Source organism: Benincasa hispida, chromosome 9 (genome assembly GCF_009727055.1).
Source record: "Benincasa hispida cultivar B227 chromosome 9, ASM972705v1, whole genome shotgun sequence".
NCBI lineage: Eukaryota > Viridiplantae > Streptophyta > Magnoliopsida > Cucurbitales > Cucurbitaceae > Benincasa > Benincasa hispida.
In genome coordinates this window covers 77,991,848-78,013,385 of record NC_052357.1, presented here as the reverse complement: position 1 = coordinate 78,013,385, position 21,538 = coordinate 77,991,848, and the positions used below count along the sequence as shown (strand labels likewise).

Here is a 21,538-nt window from a genome sequence, read left to right as displayed (position 1 = left end):
ATATATGTCATGTATGACAAACATTTCAAACATTTCGTTCCTATAGTACATCAACCCTAATGAATGGACAAATACTCATTTTCTTAGATCACTAGAAAAATTGAATCTATTCCTTCTCTTTTCTTCTGTTATCATAAATAGTAAGTAAATTTTGAAGCTATGGATTCTTTTAAAATGTTAAATATGCTCAATAAATAATCTAATATTAATATTGAGAAAAATGTTTAAAATTGTTTCAAATCCACATGGGCCATATGCTGGACCGGGTTTCCTCATTGTTGGGCCGTTACATAGTTGGACTTGGGCCTCAAAGAAGCCTTCGGTCCATTTATCTGGAATCAGCGCCTAATGAAATGGGCTTTTTCCCTCCAACTAAACACCAGACAGTCCCAAAATCTCCGAATCAAGAACGGTCTCGTAGCCGCAATACGGAGCAAAATTTCTTTGAACTTCGCTTGAAATTTGAAAGTGTTCTTAGCTTCAAAGAATTCATAGACGAGAACGAAGATTGTGGAATCTAGAACAATTCACACAGACTTCCAGAAAGACGGGGAGAGATGCAGAGATGGAAAGCACTGGAAGCAGTGAGGAGATCTTCATTTCAGCGATTTAGTTCATTTTCTAACCTGAAGAGAGGCTTCTCTGCTCTACCAAACTATGCTCAAACTGATGATCTTTCCGACCAGGTTCGTTCGTGTTCGGAGTTCTTTATTAGTTTGTTAACAAGTTATCAAACGCGGAAATGCGTCTCTTTCTTTCTGTTTTTCTCTCCTAAACTGGATTCATTTTCGGAGGAGGAGCTTACTGAGCAGGTATCGGTTTTGTTCTGAAGAAGTGTTTATGTGATATTTAGGTTCTAGTGGAAGGAAGACCGAAGTCCAGAGCAGCTATCCTCAATAGGCCATCAGCTCTCAATGCTCTCACTACTTCCATGGTTCTTTTTCTACGATTCTTTTCTTCTTTTCTGTGTAGTGAGATTAGCTTTCTATCTTGTTTGGTTCATAATTGCCTACTTGTTGGAAGATGTTCAAAGAAGAGCTCTATTTGTTGTAGGTAGCTCGGTTGAACAGGCTTTATGAGTCGTGGGAGGAAAATTCTGATATCGGATTTGTCTTAATGAAGGTGTGAATTGGTTTGCGTGTGCATTCACGGATGCTCAACGTTGAACTCTTTCTCCGATTTAATTTTTATATTTCCAGTGTCAGAAACGTCTTAATTTATCTGGAAGCTATTGTAAGTTTAGCTTGTGTTTTATCATTCGGACTTGTTCTACCTCCCGCACCTGAGAAGTGTCATATTATTTCTTTTTTGAAGGGTAGTGGCAGGGCCTTTTGCTCCGGTGCAGATGTTGTTGCGCTTTATCATTTATCAAATGAAGGTGAGAGGTCTTTTGATGTTTCGAATGGAACTTTGAAAACTAATCATTGGCATTGGTTGAGACATTTATATGATCATGTAATTTTGTAGGATTCAGTGTTGCTATTAAGTATTGAGACTCTACGAAGGCAAATAGGCTATGACATTGCTTGTTTAATGTTAATTTTGTTCATGCCTCAGTATTCTCATTATGAATGGCAAATGCTGTCGGTTTCTCAGGGAAATGATATGATTGTCATTTCAGCAAATTTTCTAATATGAAACAAATGTAATGAAAAGGATAGAAATGAAAATGGAGACGAGAGGATGACTGGAAATCAAGGTCAATACCATATTAGGGAAATCGTGAAAGCTTTCTTCGACTGGCCAAAAGTAAGAAAGAAAACTGTTAGTATTAGCAAATATGTTTGAGGTTGGAGGCCTAAGTTGAAGTAATACGACCTCACTCGTTCTCATACCCTATCTTCTTTATCCCAAAAACTGATCTAATTCCTATTATAAGAAATAGAATGAAAATGAAGAGGAAAACCTCCATATTGTCTTGGCTTTTGCTTTGGGGAAGCTACAATACCGATTAAAGAGAAAAAAGATTCTGGAAGGATATGGAGAAGGAAAAATTGAACTCAATAGTTATCCTTTATATCGTGAGAAACCTCACAATAAAGTCTTTGATGCTCTCCCCTCAATTACATGTCACACACATATGAGTTCCAAGAATTATTCAAGTAATGTAAAGAAAATAAGTGGAACTGGAATCAAATGAATGTTTCCTGATGGCCTTTATTTCTTTCGAATTGGAATTCACTATTATATCACTTTTTTTTGTTATTTAGATTACTTAGATAAAGAAACGTACTGACGTAATGGACCAGTTTGGTTATATGAAATAGAGATCTTTGATTAAAGGTTCATAAACTTAGTGAATTAGACAGTGTCACACTATGAAAAATCTTTCCCACGTTTGGTTCTCCTTTTGGACAATAATCCACATCCATTGATTTGTATAGTTTTCATAGTTGTAACTAAATAATAAAATATTAAAAAGGATGAGAAAAAGAAACTACAATAACAGCCTAACAGATTTATTTTCATCTTTCATCCAGTGTATGGTGCTTTAAATGGGGTTTCACTATCTCATGCAAGTAAGTTAGAACCTTAAGTTGATCCTTTTTCGTTTTGGGCACAGGGAATATTGAAGACTGCAAGAAGTTCTTTGAGACATTATACAAATTTGTGTATCTTCAAGGAACTTACTTGAAGCCACATGTGAGTAACTTCATGTTCTCTGTTGAAATATTCCATATTTTGATTGACTAAAAAGAGCTCATCACTCTTGATGATTTTTTCTCTGGGTCTAGGGTTACTGTTGGGGTTAAAGAGAGTTTCAGTATGCAATTTATGGTTTTTTTTTCCCTCTCTCTTCATTTTGTTTGTATATGTATTTATGTATGAACTTTATGCCGCCTATAAAACTTTGTAGCTTGTCATTATTATTTTTATTAGGTGGCCCTGTTGGATGGTATCATGATGGGAGGTGGGGCTGGGATTTCCCTTCCAGGAATGTTCAAAGTGGTGACTGATAGAACTGTAAGTGAATATAGGTGCAATAAGTGCGATCATCTTTTTGTGATGTTATTCTATCTGGATACTTAAATGACTCTATTTGACATTGCTCGTCAACGTCGCATAACGTCATATTTGAATAAATAGATTCAAGTATTTGAAAATGGAGAAATTTAATAGAACTTGATGAATGTCAGCAAATGTTTGATAGCTAAACAAGAAATGAACTTCTCATTGATTGAAAATTGTTTGAGGGAACATTCTCCCAAAGGGAGAGAAATGAAATAAAGGAAAGTACAAATGTACTATTTAATTCTAGAAATTGCATATCCTATGAACGTGTTTATCTGAGTGTATAATATATTTCTGGAAGGGATGGACAGCAATAGCATTTCTGCACAGATTTCATAATTTGGAATTTTACTGGACCACACTGTTGGCAATGGGATTAGGCTTTTCCTTTCAAATTATAAGTTTCCAAATATTTTTATGTAGTAGAAGCACAATTTGTGCAAGAAAGAACACTCACCTTCAAACTCCTATTTTCGTAAGTCGCTAGAAATATACCCATTTATATCACACCCATCTATTCGTATTGACAAAAGCAATATGTAGAGTCTCCACATTTCTTCTTCTTCTTACATGTAATTATTACAGGTTTTTTCTCATCCTGAGGTTCGAATGGGTTTTCATCCTGACGCTGGAGCTTCCTTCTATCTTTCTCGTCTTCCTGGCTACTTAGGTAGTATATATATTATTAAAATCTTGCAGCATTTTGAATTTGTTTCCCCCCACCCCCCCAACCCAAAAAAAAAAAAAAAAACAGAGAGAGAGAGAGAGAGAGAAAGAAAAGAAATAAGGGTAAAACCTAGAAATATAAGATCCCGGAATTGTTTAAGTCGAGCGCATAGCACAATGTTGGATTCCTCAAATTAGTTCAATTGGAAGATAGAAGAAAGTCCATAGTAAATTCCTTTGGTGCACTGATGTAAGATCCAGGAATTGGTGCACTGATGAAGATTTCTCATGGCTGTCTTCCCTTGAAGCGTATAAGAATGACAAAAAATATGAAGGAAAGTGAACATCATCATTGTGGTAAAGCCATTTATTTAAGTGAAAGTTCTGTTAGGATCAGATGGCAATAATTGTAAATTCGATCAAGTAATACATCCAAAAGCAACATATTTAATTGCATAATCTTCTCTGCTATCCCTTAATTGAACCATATATGATAGTCCCAAAATTTGATCGCCATATGCTTGTTTGGTCTAAAAAGCAGCAAATTTTCTTGGACAATTTTCTTTCTTCCAGGCGAATACTTGGCTCTAACTGGTGATAAACTTAATGGGGTGGAGATGATTGTCTGTCGCCTTGCTACACACTATTCGCTCAATGCAGTTTGTTTTCTGTTCCTTCATCCTTTTTGATTTCTCATTCTTATTCATTCATGGCTTGTAATGATTATATATAACTCTGGCAGAGACTTGGTGGGATTGAAGAACGCCTTGGTAAAATGATTACAGATGACCCTTCTGTCATAGAATCATCACTTGCTGCATACGGTGATCTTGTTTATCCTGATAGTAGGAGGAGTGTTCTTTCCAAGTACTGTTCTTCTTTTACATCTTTCCTCTTTGTTTAGGTTAAGTCCTAGCCTCTACGGATGTTAAATTTAATACAAAGAAATTCAATAAGTTGATTTTACTTTTGAGAATTTGTACTTACTGAACGGATTAGAAGTGTCATACCATGAGACTACGAGAATTGTCGCCTGAGTTAAATAGTGAACTCCGTCATAAAACATCCTAGGGCTTTAACAACCATAGGATAGAATTCATCTTTCGAACACAAATGATGGCGACGTCGACAATATAATTTTTCTTTTATTTCTTCTAGATTCTAATAATTTCCAAGCCTTTCTTTTTCCACAGGCTCGATGCAATTGACAAGTGTTTTAGCCATGACACTGTTGAGGAAATTTTAGAAGCATTGGTAAGCGTTGTATTCTATTTCTAAACCTTTAAGATGTTGGAAACTTCAACTAGTAGAATAGAATTTATAGACTAGCCAAGTGTATAAGTCGCTGACCTCTACTAAGAATCAAAAACTCACGAGGCGCATGGTCCAAGTCAAGTTCTGAACAGAAACGGTTTCTCCATTCTAGAAATCACAATGATAATTTTACTGAAGTATTATTTGTCTAAATCCACACGTCAGGAAAAAGAGGCTGCAGAGTCTTATGATGAATGGTATTCAACAACCCTGAAGTTACTTAAAGAAGCTTCGCCGTTGAGCCTGAAAGTTACGTTAAGATCTGTGAGTTTCTTTCTTTCCATCTTTCTTGTTTCATTTTTATTTACACATATGTTGGAATACATTAGTTCCTTGATCCTTATTTTATCCCATTGTAATCGTAGATCCGCGAAGGTAGGTTTCAAAGTCTCGACCAATGTCTTGCTCGTGAATACAGGATATCCCTCAATGGAATTCTAAAGCAGGCATCTCCCGACTTCTACGAGGTAATTACCCTTCCAAATTTATTTGGACAGTTAAAATTCGTCATCGGACGCCTTACTTTTTGTATGCATTGATAGGGTGTTCGAGCTAGGCTGGTGGATAAAGACTTCGCTCCTAAGGTTTGTTGAACTCCGTACTTCGGTTAAATCTCATTTTGTTACATAAAATTTGAATCTATCTGTCGAACAACTCTCTTTCAAGATGCCTATCTTGATGGATTAATAGAGGAATTTGAAGATGTATTTTATGAAATGTTTTTTTTAATGTAAAATAATTAATAATTTGATGGTGAACCCTGCAGTGGAATCCTCCGACCCTAGGGGATGTGAGTAAAGATATGGTGGACAGCTATTTTTCACGGGCAGGTGAATTACCTGAACTAGAGCTGCCCACAGCATTACGGGAACCGTTCATTTGAGGTTCGTTAAGAGAGATCCAAATTGACAGTAAAGAAGCAAAAATATACCCAACGCATGCCCCGTGGGTACTTTTCCCCACTCCTGTACCGTACCACAATTATTTTAGCCACTCAATTTCTCTTATTCACCTTTAATGACCATTTTGACAGGGTTTTTTTCCCTCTCCCATCTAGTGTATTAGGTTTCTTTTTCTTTTCTTTTTTTTTTTTAAAAAAAAATCAGCCAATCAAATGGAGTTTTGAGCATTTTTTTCGTAATCACTGCCACCTCCATGTTTATGTTATGTATCTTGTATTGCTTTATCTCTTTTTTAAAGGAGTGTTTGGCTCATCAATATGAATCGAGTTGAGTCGGTAATGTTTAGTCTACTAACTTTAAAAATTGGTGGAGTTGAGTTGGTATATTTTACCAACTCACTCCAGCTCACTAAAAACTCCCAATTCTTCCAATGTTTTCAATGGCTTCATCCATCGGCTACTATTGGCGACTATTGCTACTACCATACTTTGAGAACCTAAGAAGTACATATACTTCTTATTGTGCAGAAAATTGGTATTAGATACAGATACGATACGGATACATCTAGATACGTGGTAAATACGTGTCTGATACGTTATTTGAAGTATTTTTTTTTTAAATTTCAGATAAGCATATATGCTTCTAGATATGTGAAAATGATACGTTGGTCAATTTTTTTTTTCAAATTTAAGCCCAATACACAATCCATTTTATTTTAATGCATGTTAAGGAGTGATTTTAAAATCATCAAAAATCATTTTTTTCATTTTTAAAATCACTCAAAAACACACTTTTAGTTAATATTAGTTTAGTTTTCAAATTTATACTTTTAAATGCAATTTTCATACCATCAAAATTAATTTTGAAGGATTAAACATGTTTCACGCTGATTTTGAAAATGACAAAAATGATTTCAACCATTTTAAAATCACTTCTAAACATAAAAATCCACTTAAATTGAGCAATCCAAAACAAAATAAATTAAAAATGGTAAAAACATAATAAAAAAAATTAAAAAATTAAAAAAATCCAAAACATAATCGAATTTTCATTCTTTCCTTCTCTCACACTATTTAAATCATGATTCACACCTCCTTCAATCTCAACTTTCTTCAATCTTCATCTTCTACTTTTTTTCTTACCGTCAACTCTAGTCATTCAATAATCATTTGACATTACTAGATTTTTTTTCAAGTTTTCACTCTCTTCTTGAATTTATTTTAATCTAATTTAAAATAAGTATTATAGCAATTAAGTAGACATTATATATATAACGTATCTTCAAAGTATCTGTATCTTAGTTTTTTAGAAACTAACGTATCGTTGTGTCGTATCTTCGTATCATGTATCTTTATCTGTCTTTGTGCTTCTTGGTCAAGAACTAACATTCGATGAAAACTTCGATGACTAATTTCGGATTCTGACAACCAACTCCAACAACCACCTTCGCGCGACCAACTCTGACTATCAATTTTGGGCTTCGACAACGAACTCTGATGACCAACTCCGACAACCACGTTTGTAGGTTCCGACAACTACCTCCAACTACAAACCCCAATGAAAATCACCTTCGATGACCACCTTCAAGCGAGCAACTCTGACGACCAACTCCCGACTTCGACAACCACCTCTGACGATAAAACTCTTGACAATCAATTCCAATATTACCTTCATGCGACCAACTTTGAGCTCCGACAACCACCTTCGACTACAAACTCTGGTGTAAATCATTTTCAATGATCAACTTCGACGACCACCTTCGTGCTACCAACTTCGGGTCTGAAAACCACTTTCAACGACAAACTCTGGCTACCAACTTCAATACCACCTTCATGCAACCAATTTCAGGCTTCGACAACTACTTTCAACTACAAACTTCAACGAAAATCATCTTCGATAATCAACTTTAACAGCCACTTTCGATTATTATAAGACTAGTGATTGTTAAAGTATGTTGTATGGTTTTTTATTATATAAATAATAGTACTTTGTCTACATTAAGTGCAATATTTATACGTAGAAATTTGTAAAATATATTTTTATTTAATTGAATTCACATATCAAATTAGTGTTAGTAATATTTGGAAAAGTATGTGTCTAGTTGAATAGTATGTAACATAAAAAAATCATAAAATGGAGATCTTTTCCTGGAACATTTTATGGCAAAAAATAGTGAAAAATGGAGATTTGTTCTCTGGTGATCCTCCAAATTTAGAGGAATTGAAAGTGAAATTGTTGAAAAAATGTGGTGGCATTCCATTGGTCGTTAAGATGATAGAAAAATTTAATTAAAAAATTTATGATAAAGTAAAACTAGAAAGTATCAAGAAGAAGAAAAAGAAGAAGATGAAATTCATGGAGAAAAATTAGGAATCAAAATTTAATTTTTCTTTGGTTGTTCATTTTATTTAACTATATTCCTACAAAAAAAAATGTAGTTGATTAATTGTTGTTCATTATTAAAAAAAAAAAAAAAAAAAAAAAAAAAAAAAAAAAAAAAAAAAAAAAAAACAGAAGAAGAAAAACTTTAAAAATTAAAAGAAAAAGAATTATAATCCATATTTTATTCAATAAAAAAATGGGTAAATTATTGAATAAATAAGCTTCAAAACAAATAGTCATCATAAAAACAGATTATTTAGAGTTCAAAAATCTGCACTAGATACCTCATACGTATGAACTCAACTTTACACTCTAAACATAAACGTGTGTACTCCACAATTGCAGATATCATATCTCAACTCAACACCCCAAACAACCCTTGATAGAATTTTAAACTCCGTTTGGTAACCATTTTGATTTTTTTTTTTTTTTTAAATTAAGCCTATAGACACTACATCCACCTCCAATTTTCTTTCTTTATTATCTACTTTTTACCAATTGTTTAAAAACCAAGCCAGATTTTGAGAACTAAAAAAAGTAGTTTTCAAAAAATTGTTTTTACTTTTGAAATCTAGCTAAGAATTCACCCATTGTGTTTAAGAAATATGCAAATTTTGTAAGAAATGTGGAATGAAATAGGCTTAATTTTCAAAAACAAAAATAAAAAACCAAATGATTACCAAACAAGGTCTAACTGTTAAATTTTGTTAAAAGGACTCAAGTTTGTTTAATAGATTAATCCAAAATTAGGGCCTATGTCAAATGAAATTCTTTCCAACAAGAGCCTTTAGAATCTAATTAAGAATGGATAATGTTTTGATTTTAATAATTAGATTTATAATGTAACAAATCTTTTGATTTTGAAGCATGGATACCGAAAATTTCGTACGGATGAGTCAATTTTTTAGGCTCACTCAAAATTTGGCCCATCTTTCAAAAACACTCGAATTTTGGCCTTCTGATGATGTCAGTCGTGTGTGAAATGTCCATTTGGTTCTTAAAATGTTCGAAGACGCGTGCACATCCCAATTTCTCGCTCGTTCATCTCGTTTCACACTCATTCCTCTCGTTCATTCCTCTCGTTCTTCATCGGAATGAAATCAAATGTTTTAAATTTAAAATTTCAGACTTCCTCATTCCTCTCGCTTCATCTTCTTTCCTCTCCCTCAGTACGATATTTTTCTCTCTCAGTACAGTTAAAATTGAATGCCACAACTTGCATCCGATTTGATTTCTATACTGTCAAACACCAAGAAATTTTGTACGGTCTTCTTCCATTGGTTAACTGTCTCGTTAGCTCTTTTCTGCACCTCCAAAAGTTAAGGTAACACTGGTACAAATTGTGGTTTACGTTTTTCATTTCTTGCACGTGATTTCGTTTTTGTATAAAGTTAAGGAGAGAAAGAACGAGAGGAAGAACGAGATGAAGAATGAAATGAAGAACGAGATGAAGAAACGAGAAGAACGAGAGGAAGATGCGAGATCTTGAAACGAGAGTTTTCCATGATGCTTGATAATATAATTTTGTCTCTTTTTTTCTCTAATTTTTTTTTCTTTTACCTACAGTTGTAATAGCTAATCTGAAGATTGTTATATAGGATCGTTTTCCTGGATAGGTCTTATATTGGGATCGCAAATAAGATAATCAAAGAGAAACTTATAGAGAGGCAGCTTTAAATGTTTTGAAAGACTATGTTTAGAAAATTCGTGGATATGGACATAGTCTTTGATAGCTCGCTAGTCCACCATATATTATTGAGGGAGGTGGAAAGTTACAGGCCTGATTCCATGACCTTTGACTTACATGGGATGATTGTTGAATTTTTTAAGGAGAATTTCATATTGGTGATGGGATTGTGGCATCACCTACTAAACTGGTTTGTAGTGTTGAAGTGACGAAATCTTTACGATTGAAGTATTTCAAGAATTTAATGGCGATGGAAGTGCATCCCACCAAGTTTGAAGAATGTTATAAGGCATTAAAGTTTGAAAATGACTTGGATGAAGTGAAAGTTACTCTTGTATATTATTATGAGTTGGGGTTGATAGGAAAAGACAAGACAAAAAGTAGCACTGATAAATCGTTGTTGGATGATGTGGAGGACCTCGAATACTTCAACAGCTGAAATTGGGGACATCTTTTATAGGAGCGAATCTTCAATGGTCTGAAGAAAGCGTTAAAGGACAAGGTCACCTCGTATAAGGAGAAGGTGAAAACAAATAAAAGTTATTTGTTGAAGTACAATCTACCCAGATTTCCTCCATTCCAAGTATCAATTCTTACATTTTCTTTACCATAAATGTGTAATGAATTGTCATTACTTTCTTATAAACTAAAATAGTCTTATAGGTTTGGGCATATGAGATTATATCCATTGTTTCTAGGAGAGCTGCAATTCAACTTAACGATAATGTTGTGCCTCGATTTCTAAGGTGGCCATGTTCTCATTCATTGTCCAACAAGATATTGCAGAAAGATGTCTTCAACTCCCCTTCAGTGAGTAACAAGCACCACCTCACATTGTTTTAGTATTTAACATTATTTAACATTGTTTACAATATATTTGTCATATAGTTGGTGATCAAGCCGTTAACGATGTCTGATGCGGAGAGTTAATTTTGGGACACTCAAGTTGACGAATGCCCAGCGTATTTGGAGCTTCAAAAGGAGGATTTTATGTTGTTAGTGTCAAGGAGCTCAAAAGAAAAAGGTGCAGACATTGACCAGGAGAAGGTATCTAGTAGACATGAACCTCATGAGGGGGACCATATGCCTTTCCAATTTGAGCATGAGACTTGCCACAAAGAGAATTTTGAGATCCATGAGCCAAATGGTGTACTAGAGCCCAATGTCAACTCAAATAGGACGAGCATTCGGAGTAGAAACTACTTGCAAATCTTAGACAAGTGGGTCTTGAGAGTGGAGACTACATTGGGGGAGGTGAAGTCTGATTTGGGGGAGGTGAAGGTACAACTGCGAACAATCATTGAGATATTGCAAACATTATGTCGGGTATGTACATTTCACAATTTGTGGATGAGTGGGTGTGTTTCATGTGTTACATACTAATGATATGGTGTAGTTGTGTAGAACAATGCAGAAAACGAGTCACGTGGCCATAATGGTGAGGACAAGCAACATGACCATGATGGTGAGGACGAGCCAGGTAACCATGATGGTGTGGATGAAGAACATGTCGAGAGGAATCCTATCGATCCTAACACTAATCCCACTCTCCCGAGCACCACTTCTATCGACCCTATCTCCAATCCCATCCTCCAAAGCACCACTTCTATCGACCCTATCTCTGATCTCACTCTCTCGAGCACCACTCCTATCGGCCCTATCTCTGATCCCAGCCTCTCCAGCACACTGCCATTGTGCCTGTAACCACCACCGATGCCACACTCACCACCACCACTGCCATCGAGCCACCTAAACCAGATCCATCCTCTATGGATGATGATATCCATCTACGCCTAATCCCACCTCCAATAAAGAAGTTAAAGATCAAGGTGGAGAAAAAATCCTAGGTCACTGAGGCTTCAAGATGTACGGGTAGGAAGAGGAAAGAGGTTAAGCCTTATACCCCTCCGGTTGAAGTGAAATGATCAAAGTTGAAGAGGAAGTACTACGATCCAAGTGTTTGTCCTCCTAATATGGTTAATAGGGTTAGATACGATCCAACTCATCCAGTCCCAAAGGAAATGTTCAACGCCTTCCTACAATGGCTTACGAGCTATGATGTGGAGCCTCACACACCTGGCACAGGGGCTTTGTTTAGAACGGGTAAAAGCACAAAAGAATTGTTTTGTGAGTTGATGAAAGATAATGAATGGATCAAGTGTGATGTACGGACTAATTTTGTTTACAAGTTTTATATCGTTACATGTACTATGTTTTGGTTAGTAACGTGTTGGGCTTTCATTTTTAGGTGCTTGAGAGCATATTTTTGTTTTCTAGGAAAAAGTTGCTTGCTCAGCCCACGATATGCGTCTATAAGTTCATGATGTTCCCACTAGGAATATTGGTATGTATATGCTTTTTCAATTAATTCATTCATTAATTCATTTTGTATATTTAGTTCATTAACAATTAATTCATTCTTTGCCAACAACGCCATTTGAACTTTTTCACACCCGAAAGCTTGTTCAGAGCCATATCGATAGGACCGAGGAAGAAGTTGTTGTTGTATGGGCGAAAGAAGATAGTTAACTAACCTTGTGCTTGGTTTGGAGCCAAATCACCAACCAGGATCGGTTGACGTAGACTACGTGTATAGTGAAATCAACCTACGTGAATATTGGATCCTGATCGTGATTGAAGTGAACAGAGGACGGATATTGTTATAAGACTCCATGCCATCGTACATCTCGATGAATGATATTGCACTAATCCTAACACCTTTGACACATACATTGCCGTCATTGACTCACTTTTGCATGTTCTATCAGAAGAAACCAGACTTACATCATGACCCATGGCAAGTTTATGGTGCAGAAACAAGAGATATATGAGGTCGCAATACATTAGATTGTGGTATCTTCTATTTAAAATTTCTTGAACATATGGTTACCGACTTATCGGATCTCCAACGTAAGAAGTGTTGGTTCAAAAGAAGATGGCGAACTTTAGATTCCAATATGCTTGTAAGCTAAGGGCTGATACATTCATTTGTTAGATTGTATTTTTCAAGTTGTATACTTATTTCTGCAAATTGTGAATGTAAAAAACAGTAGAAATTGTGAATGTTAAAAACAGTACAACTTGTAAATATAAAAATTAGTACAACTAGTAAATGTTGACAAACTTGGCTGTCTACATTCACGAGTGGCTCATTACAAGTCTGTCTGTTGTGGCCGACACCACCACATTGTTTGCGTTTTCTCGGGGGTCGATGTTTTCCAGCAGACGAGATCCTCTGTACCTGCCTTCGTCCTACTCGAACGACCCTTTCCGGTTTAAAGATCTTAACGTCAGCATACTCCGGCAGTTTCTTCCATTCAGTCACATGGCCAAGTGGAGATATCGATTATGCGTAAGCAAAGACAAGCGACTCCATAGAATAAAACCTGCTACATAGGGTGAATGAGTTGATGTTCCACTTTCGAGCTGCAGCAATAGCATGCGAACACGGAATTTCCAAAGACTGAAATTATCTACAACTAAACTCAAGTATGTTAAGGCAGACAATGTCTTCTAACCCACCATCTTTCACATGGAACGTGTAACAATCGATTGGATTGACTCGGTATCGTCTGGCATTCTCACACTCCAATGATATAATTTTATCCGCATATTTTGAATGTGGTTATGTGCTAACTGACTAAATATTCCGCGGCTCATAGAACCATTGTTGTATCAACACCTTATGTATTTCAGTAATGTTGTTATTTGCAGTTTCTTTGCTTCTTTCGTCATCGAATTGAAACATTCGGCACTATTGTTCGTCATGTTATCATATCGATTCGCATATTAATAACATCTTGCCCACCACTCAACACCCACATCCTCTAAATACCTTCCAAGGCTACTATTCTTGAACTTCGATATATGGTCCCAATATCTTTTGAAAGCAGACTCCCAATATGCTCTTGCTGCACTATCAAACAATTTGCCAATTGCCTCATCTTTGAAGTTTTTATTGATATTCCTCTTTAAGTGGAATGTACAAAGTCTGTAATGTTGCTGGGACTACAGCATCAACTGCATTGATGATCGTCTGGTGTCGTTCTGAAACAAATACAAGATTAGGGCTTTCCAATTGCAGCTTTCAAATTCGTCATAAACCACTTCCATGATCGATCAGTCTCATTGTCGGTGATAGCATATGCCAAAGGGTACACCTGGTTATTACCATCCATTGCAACACCAACCAACATTATGTCTTTGTACTTACCCTTCAAATGAGCAACAATGACCACTAGACGATAACTCTTAAATCCTCTTAAGCAAGGACCTAGTGTGTAACATCCCGAAATTTTATTCGTAATGCAATTCCAGTATTTTGTAATATTCGAGATCATTTTTTAATTTTAAAAATTTAATTGGATTACTGAAATTCAATTATTGAGAAAGGAATGTTTCAATTTAATGGTTTAATCAAAGAAAAATTGTGGGAATTTGACTTTATGTCACACAAATTTAATTTGAAATTAATGTCAAGAATTAATTTCATTTTGGAAGGGGGTTATGTCACACAAATTTAACTTGAAATTAATGTCAAGAATTAATTTCACTTTGAAGGGGTTATGTCTCACAAATTTTATTTGAAATTAATGTCAAGAATTAATTTTATTGTGGAAGGGGGTTAGTTAAACTCTTTGTGAATTGAAAATTTTAATGAAGAAATGGATTAAAAGTTGGAAGCATGATCTGATTGAAGGAAGATTTTGGATATTAGAGTCTTGAGGGTGGTTGTTGCTCAAGCTTCGTTGGGGAATTGAATTCAAAGATTGATTATTGAAGACTTCCGCTTGGATCGATATCTGAATCTAGTATCGAGATAAGTAATCTTACTATTGGAACCACATTTGTGTCGGGCGATAAGATTAAGGATAATTTTGTTGGTTCTAAGATTGAAATGAACTTTTTAGAAAGAATATATGAGCATGTGATAATATGTTTGAAGAATGTTATATGTATGAGCATGATTTAGAATTTTTACAAGGTATGTTAGTAAAACGATTGAGCATGTTAGCAGAACTATTGAGTTTGGGCCTAAATTATGAGATAAGTGATACTACCACTGAAATTCCATAGCGCTAGACGGAAATTAGATATATGTTGATGTACATGCTTTCATGAGATTTGTTTTTGGATCTATGAATGTATGTCGTGCGATTTACCATGAAATTATGAATTGTTCATTATGTGAATGTTTTAAGGAGTCTAGTGCATGAAAGAGATGTACTAAGGTCGGTTCATTTTTATAAGATTACGCATGCTTGTCTAGACTGATTCGCATGATATTATTTACAAGATTTTATAAGACTCATGAACAGGAAAATGTTACATGTAATATGATTTTGGATGCGATCTCTTTTCCTTTCCAACATTTGATTTATTTGAGTGCATGAAAGTGATGCATGTCTAGGGGCACTAGTCCATGAAAGAGATGTACTAGGGCCTGTATGTATGAAAGTGATACATACCTAGAGGATACTGGGGTGTACATAAGAGGTGCACGCTCAGTGGGTTATGTGTATACGAAAGAGGTATATACATAACCATGTGTACGAAAGATGTATGAATCCCTACATTCATAAAGAGGATCTGGCGTGTACGTAAAAAGTACACACTCAGTGGGTTATATGTATACAAAAGAGGTGTATGCATAAACCATGTGTACGTAAAAGGTACACATTCAGTGGGTTATGTGTATACAAAAGAGGTGTATGCATAAACCATGTATACGTAAGAGGTACACATTTAGTGGGTTATGTGTATACGAAAGAGGTGTATGCATAACCATATGTACGAAAGAGGTACACGCCCCTATATTCATAGAGAGGACCTGGGGTGTACGTAAGAGGTGTACTCTAGGGAAAAGGAAAAGGAGTGAGCCATATAAGGGAAATCTTCAAGTCCCACTAGTAGAGAGTTTCAGTTCATGTAGCATTTATTTGACATAAATGCTTAGTCCGACCCCAGTGGTGGATTTACCTACTGAGCATTTTTATACTCATCCTTTCTCATGTTGGCGAATGACAAGAGGAATCCATGAACGAGACACTGGGGACCAGTTTTAATGCTTCCACTCATGTTTTAAGAGTTCTTTTATGTTTTTAACTTCCGGTCTTGACATTTGAAACTTATTGATTGAGATTTGTTTTCAGACTTATTTATTTCCACTTATGACTTATGGGTACCCTATCATTTGATTTTAATATTTGAATTTAATGGAGATCTTTTAAGTTACATTATTTATTTAGCATTTATTTCACTAACAAAAGGATGTCATTTTAACTTCCATACATGCATGCATTTAGTAATCCTAGCTTGAGTCCTAGGAAGTCGAGTCGTTACATAGTGTCATGAACACATATTTGAAGTATTGAGATTCTTCAAGTTCAATCTCAAAAAACGATCACATATCCTCAATGATATGGCATGGGGTTTCAATCTTTAAAGCTTCACCATAAGCATGCAACAAGGTGTAAGATTCCTCGGGGACACCTCTTGCAAGAGTGAAAGTAGTTCCTCTTGCACGCCATACCTTGTTGTAACTTATGTTCACACCATATTCCAGTCACATATCCTCAATGATATGGTATGGGGTTTCAGCACGACCAACACCGAACTTATCTTTGATTAACCGGCCAATTACAAACGTGCTAGCTTGCTTATGGTCATGATTAAGGACTTGAATTGAGCATGTGTGGGTAGCTGTATATTTGTTGATCTTGAAAATGTCACAACCATCCATTCTAACTGCACGTACTTCCCACTTACATGTCTCGTGGATACATCGAACAACATATAGTTTTTTGAAGATTTGACCAAATTTCGAGTGGACCTCAAAATTTGACCCATCCATATGAAATTCCCATGAACACCAACATTCAAGCCTAGTGAATACGGTCGAGGTAAGGAAAACCCACGATCAAGGCTACTGGAAATCTATATCTGTTTGTCAAATGCCTAATCTGGGGTGTTTTTCTTGTCCATTCTACAAGTACTAAATAAGAAATTTTCTTGCAGGGTTCAAAAAATTTCAAATTACTTTTAGTGGACTAGCCAAACAGAACAGTGGTTTTAATCAACAAAAATTACATTTTTGGCCTTTTAAGTCATCCTAAAACTCACCCCAACCGTCCAAACGACACGACCTGCTTATATAATATTATATTACCATTCAGTTCAGCGGCCACAAATTCTAAAATTAAATAGCAGGAAAAAAAACAAACAAACAAAAGAAATACGTTACCAACGCATTAGCTTCCTACCAAGAGAGACCAATTAACATCTGTCGTGAGAATATTTCCCTTTCAAAATTACAAAAAAACAACTTCGGAGTTGGTCAAGAGATTAAGGAAAAGGAAGCCAATTATTCCCTCCGGCAATCATGATCAACACAGTTGTGTTTCGAACTTGAGATTGATGCCCATGCTGAAGAGCTCCTGGCACAATAGCTTCGCTCCATAGGGTACATTTACCCTCACGATATCGTCAACTGACTCACAAACCCGACAATATGGACCCCTTATCTTACGACCACCAGCCACCGATCGTTGAATCACACTAGCAACATTCTTGCATTTCTGGCAAACATGCATCTGGGAAGAGTCACTGAGGGTAAATAGACGTTCGTGCAAGTTGGCCGAGGCACCATGAGCTATAAGACAATCACGTTCCATCTCCCCGAACTTGATCCCGCCAAAACGCTTTCGGTCAGCAACAGGTTGTCGTGTGAGAGGGTGGACAGGGCCAGTGTTGCGAAATTTAACCTTGTCTTCAGCCATGTGGATTAAGCGCTGGTAGAATGTTGGACCCATGAATATGAGTGATTGCATCATTTCACCAGTTCGGCCATTGTACACCCTCTCGCTTCCCCATCTTGAAAACCCTGCCCTGCTCACAACATTCAACATCAAACTTTAGTTCCATTTTTAAAATATTACTTTATTTTGGTTTCTATCATGTAATATTTAGTTTCTCAACTTCTAAATATTATTTTTCATTAATCATTTAAAAAGAAAATGATATATCTGCTATGAAGTCAGAAACTTGTGTGTTTTGAATAACTTTAGGGGAATTTTTATTTTTAAATAAAATTGACTTCTTTTAATATGAAACTATTTCATTGATTGAACAAAATGATCTAAAGATATACAGAAAGGAATTCCAATTATAGGGAATAGATAAGATTTCTCAAATTTGGAAGAAGGAAATTGTAATTGTAATTCTTGAAAATTTGTAAATGTTTACACCAAAAGAGTTGAATTTTCGTTCATGTCGAGTGATTTTGGACAACCAAAAGTAGTTTTTGAAAGAAAAAAAAAATCTTAGTAAATGAAAAATAGTTTTAAAAAATTAATTGATTTTTTTTAATCTACACTTAAAATATTGATTATCCAAAATAATTTTAAAAGGTTATCCAAAAATCCTAAAAAAATGTGGTAAGAAATAAAAACACATAGAATCACTTTAGAATATAATGCAATTAAATAACTTTATTATTTATAACAGTTTTGAAAAAAATGTAAGTTATAATTACCAAATAGACCTTTGTTTCAAAAAGCATTTACTCAATAAACAAAAGGCTGAGTTTCTACAGAACAATTGACAGAAAATAATGGAAATGAAGACGATGGTTATTTAGGCCTAGCTCCTGGAACTAAAATAGAATCTCTAAATTCAACGGATGAAATCAGATGAAAATAGAAGCTGAGAGAAAAAAGGATTTAAACCTATTTACAGATAAGTGCATACAACTAAACTTGGAGATAGCCAACAAAAGCTTAACTCAACTAGCATCTGTACTGTATGTACTGAAGACTAAGAGATCTGTGTTTCAAATCTCCATCACAAAATTTTGAAACCAAAGAAACAGGTTAAAGTGTGAAAGGCTATAAATGAATCATAAAACAGTTACCTGTGAAGCTGTTCTGTAATGGCATCAACAGAAGGAGTTGAGAAAGGCGTTGCATATTTCAGAGAACCGCCAGAAGCAATCCCTTTCCCAAGTGCCGCTTCCAATAATTGACCAGGAGTCTGTCGCGAAGGAAAAGCATGTGGATTTATAACAATATCTGGAACTATCCCCTGGATTGTGAAGGGGAAATTCTCTTGAGACTCCAAAAACCCCAGAACTCCCTTTTGTCCATGCATACTTGAAAACTTGTCTCCAAGACAAGGAGATCGAACCTGCCAAAAGAGATTATGCATCTGAGAAACAAGCAACTCTACTAGATAATCAAGATAGCGAGAGAAAATATGAGATCAATAAGGCATTGTTAAGGTTCCATTTGGTAACCATTTGGTTTTTTATTTTTTATTTTTGAAAATTAAGCTTATTTTTTCTAAATTTCTCACAATGGTTTGCATCCTTCTTAAGTAAAAGAGTTAGAATTTTTACCCAAATTCTTAAAAAAAAAGAAAAGAAAAGAAAAGAAAAAAACAAAGCTTCACAAAATACTATTTTTAGTTTTCAAAACCTTGCTTAGTTTTTTAAAACATTGGTAAAAAAAAGTAGTTCTTTTGGAGTAGAAGTGTTTATAGGCTTAATTTTCAAGAACTAAAGACCAAAAACCAAATGGTTACCAAGTGGACCTTAAGAACCATATGGCTTTTAAAAATTAAGTGTATAAACACTACTTCCACTAGTGGTTTCTTTGTTTTGTTGTATACTTTCGAGTTTTGAGGAGTGTTTTAAAAATACAAACCAAGTTCTGGAAGCGCAAAAAAGAAATTTTTAAGAACTTATTCTTGTTTTTAAAATTTGGCTTAGAATCCAAATATTTACTTAGGAAAGATGGAATGATAGAGAAATGGTGAGACAACAAGTCCACTTATGAAAAACTAAAAACTAACAAACAAATAGTTGTGAAATGAGGTATAAACAATGTCCACATCCAATATGATCTCCTAAGAAGCACCATTGATTAATTTATACTAGCTATGTTTTTTTTTTATTGAAATGAATTTATACTAGTAGCTATGTTATGCAATATGTTATTCAGGTTCATCTAAAATTAGATCTAAAGTACCTGTCTGAGGGATACAACAGCATAATTCTTCCCGTCGTCATTAGAAGAGAGAACAACTTTCTGAACCATTCCCTTCTCAGTGTGCTTCAGTTTAATACTGTGATCAGCCCCAGATTCCGCACACCTACCAATGACAATGTCTCCACTCTGCAAATTTGCACCGATGTAAGGGAAGCCATCTTCGTCCAAGCTGTCAACTCTTCCAATTTTACTTTGAGTCTTTCCAAAATTTATTGCATCGTCAGATTTTCTCCTCTTCTCTGAAGATTCTTTATTATCTACCTCAGCCTTGTAACTCCGGATATGCTCAGACCGAAACATGCCACGCTCAAGAGAGGCCCTGTTCATTACTAATGAATCTTCTTGGTTGTAACCCAGGTGAACATTGACTGCCACAATAGCATTCTGACCATTGTAGAACTCTGGTTTTGGTAGTATACCGGTGTGAGATGACAGGTATCCAGGTGTTCCAAGGCAATCAGCAGTCATTGTACGAAAAAGTGGCCTTTGTGGATAGTGTAACTGGTGGGATAAAGTATCAACACGAAAATTAGAATTGGTTGTTGAAAATCCAATAGCTTGATTAGAGTGCTTCTGGGATTGAAACAGAGCCCTCCTAGCATGGTCATGATTTGCAAACGGGACAAGTCCGCAGCTTAAACCTAATAAAAATGACATATCAAGTTCACAATGGGAATATTTCGTAGTCCCTTCATCTTCCATAAGATGCTTAATGCTCCAAGCTGTACGACAGTCTTCTTCTTCTTCAGTTCCAATAAGTTCAATAATTCCCCTGTCCAAAAGGGATTGAAAAGTATAGTTTTCTCCCTTAGACTTATCAATCCTATTTAAGTTCTCTACGACTAAGAGAGGACGTAATATCCTTCCAGCGTCAGAAAATATACGTACTTCTTTCAGTTGTTCGTCTCTTTTGACTTCTACCTGCAGTACATGGAAAGATTAAAAAGAAATTAATAGATCATAGAACACATAAGATGATCAGAGCATATATTGCAACCACTAAAAAAAATTAATTAAAAAAAAAAAAACTGTTGAAGTCCATGAAAGTAAATGGCAATAATCTGCCACCTCCGACGATAAAATAGATGAGGGAGACCAACAGATATGCCTATTGGACGCAACAAAGTGCCCAACAAGTTATATGGTAGATATCTAAGAAGCATAGATATGGATACAAGATACTAATACAACATCACGTGGACACGGCGACACATTATTTTTTAAAAATCTAGGACACGACACAGCAAGGACACATTTTTTAACATTTTAGTTTGGCTAGCGTGTCCGTGTCCGACGACGACACTTATTCGACACGTATCGGACACTTATTAGTATAACAAATGTGTTAGACATGCATAGAACACTTGTTAAGTAGACTAAAAAGGCACATATATGACAATAATAATAAATTTTGAGTGTGAAATACATAATACGAAATTTCTTAAACATATGAATGCATCGACCCATTTACTTTTGAACTTTCTTTTGGTATAAAAATTATATTTATTTTTATATTTATTTTTTAAAAA

The 21,538-nt window shown here is 35.3% G+C and overlaps 2 protein-coding genes across 2 annotated transcripts in view; one reads left to right on the top strand and one right to left on the bottom strand.

Moving 5' to 3' along the window:
• Window positions 1-390: 390 nt before the first annotated feature.
• LOC120084880 (3-hydroxyisobutyryl-CoA hydrolase-like protein 2, mitochondrial) lies at window positions 391-6,244 on the top strand. Its single transcript, XM_039040690.1, has 14 exons — window positions 391-686; window positions 854-934; window positions 1,054-1,122; window positions 1,315-1,378; window positions 2,564-2,643; window positions 2,881-2,964; window positions 3,598-3,682; window positions 4,252-4,337; window positions 4,421-4,545; window positions 4,872-4,932; window positions 5,158-5,256; window positions 5,358-5,459; window positions 5,535-5,576; window positions 5,759-6,244. Exons 1-14 carry the CDS (start codon window positions 558-560, stop codon window positions 5,873-5,875), a joined length of 1,224 nt encoding a protein of 407 aa, XP_038896618.1. The 5' UTR covers window positions 391-557; the 3' UTR covers window positions 5,876-6,244.
• Window positions 6,245-17,112: 10,868 nt separating this feature from the next.
• LOC120085698 (DNA-directed RNA polymerases IV and V subunit 2-like) overlaps window positions 17,113-21,538 on the bottom strand; it is a 9,505-nt gene continuing 5,079 nt past the window's right edge. Inside the window, exons 7-9 of the mRNA XM_039041843.1 lie at window positions 19,989-20,930; window positions 18,875-19,146; window positions 17,113-17,850 (exon numbers count right to left, since the gene is read on the bottom strand). Coding sequence (XP_038897771.1) covers window positions 17,349-17,850; window positions 18,875-19,146; window positions 19,989-20,930 — 1,716 coding nt within the window. The 3' untranslated portion in view covers window positions 17,113-17,348. The remainder of the gene's footprint in view (window positions 17,851-18,874; window positions 19,147-19,988; window positions 20,931-21,538) is intronic.

Coding starts and splice junctions, on each gene's coding strand:
- LOC120084880 (XM_039040690.1), top strand. CDS start 558: ATGCAGAGATGGAAAGCACTGGAAGCAGTGAGGAGATCTTCATTTCAG. Junction 1,379..2,563: donor TTATCATTTATCAAATGAAG/GTGAGAGGTCTT, acceptor TTTTGGGCACAG/GGAATATTGAAGACTGCAAG. Junction 4,546..4,871: donor AGGAGGAGTGTTCTTTCCAA/GTACTGTTCTTC, acceptor CTTTTTCCACAG/GCTCGATGCAATTGACAAGT.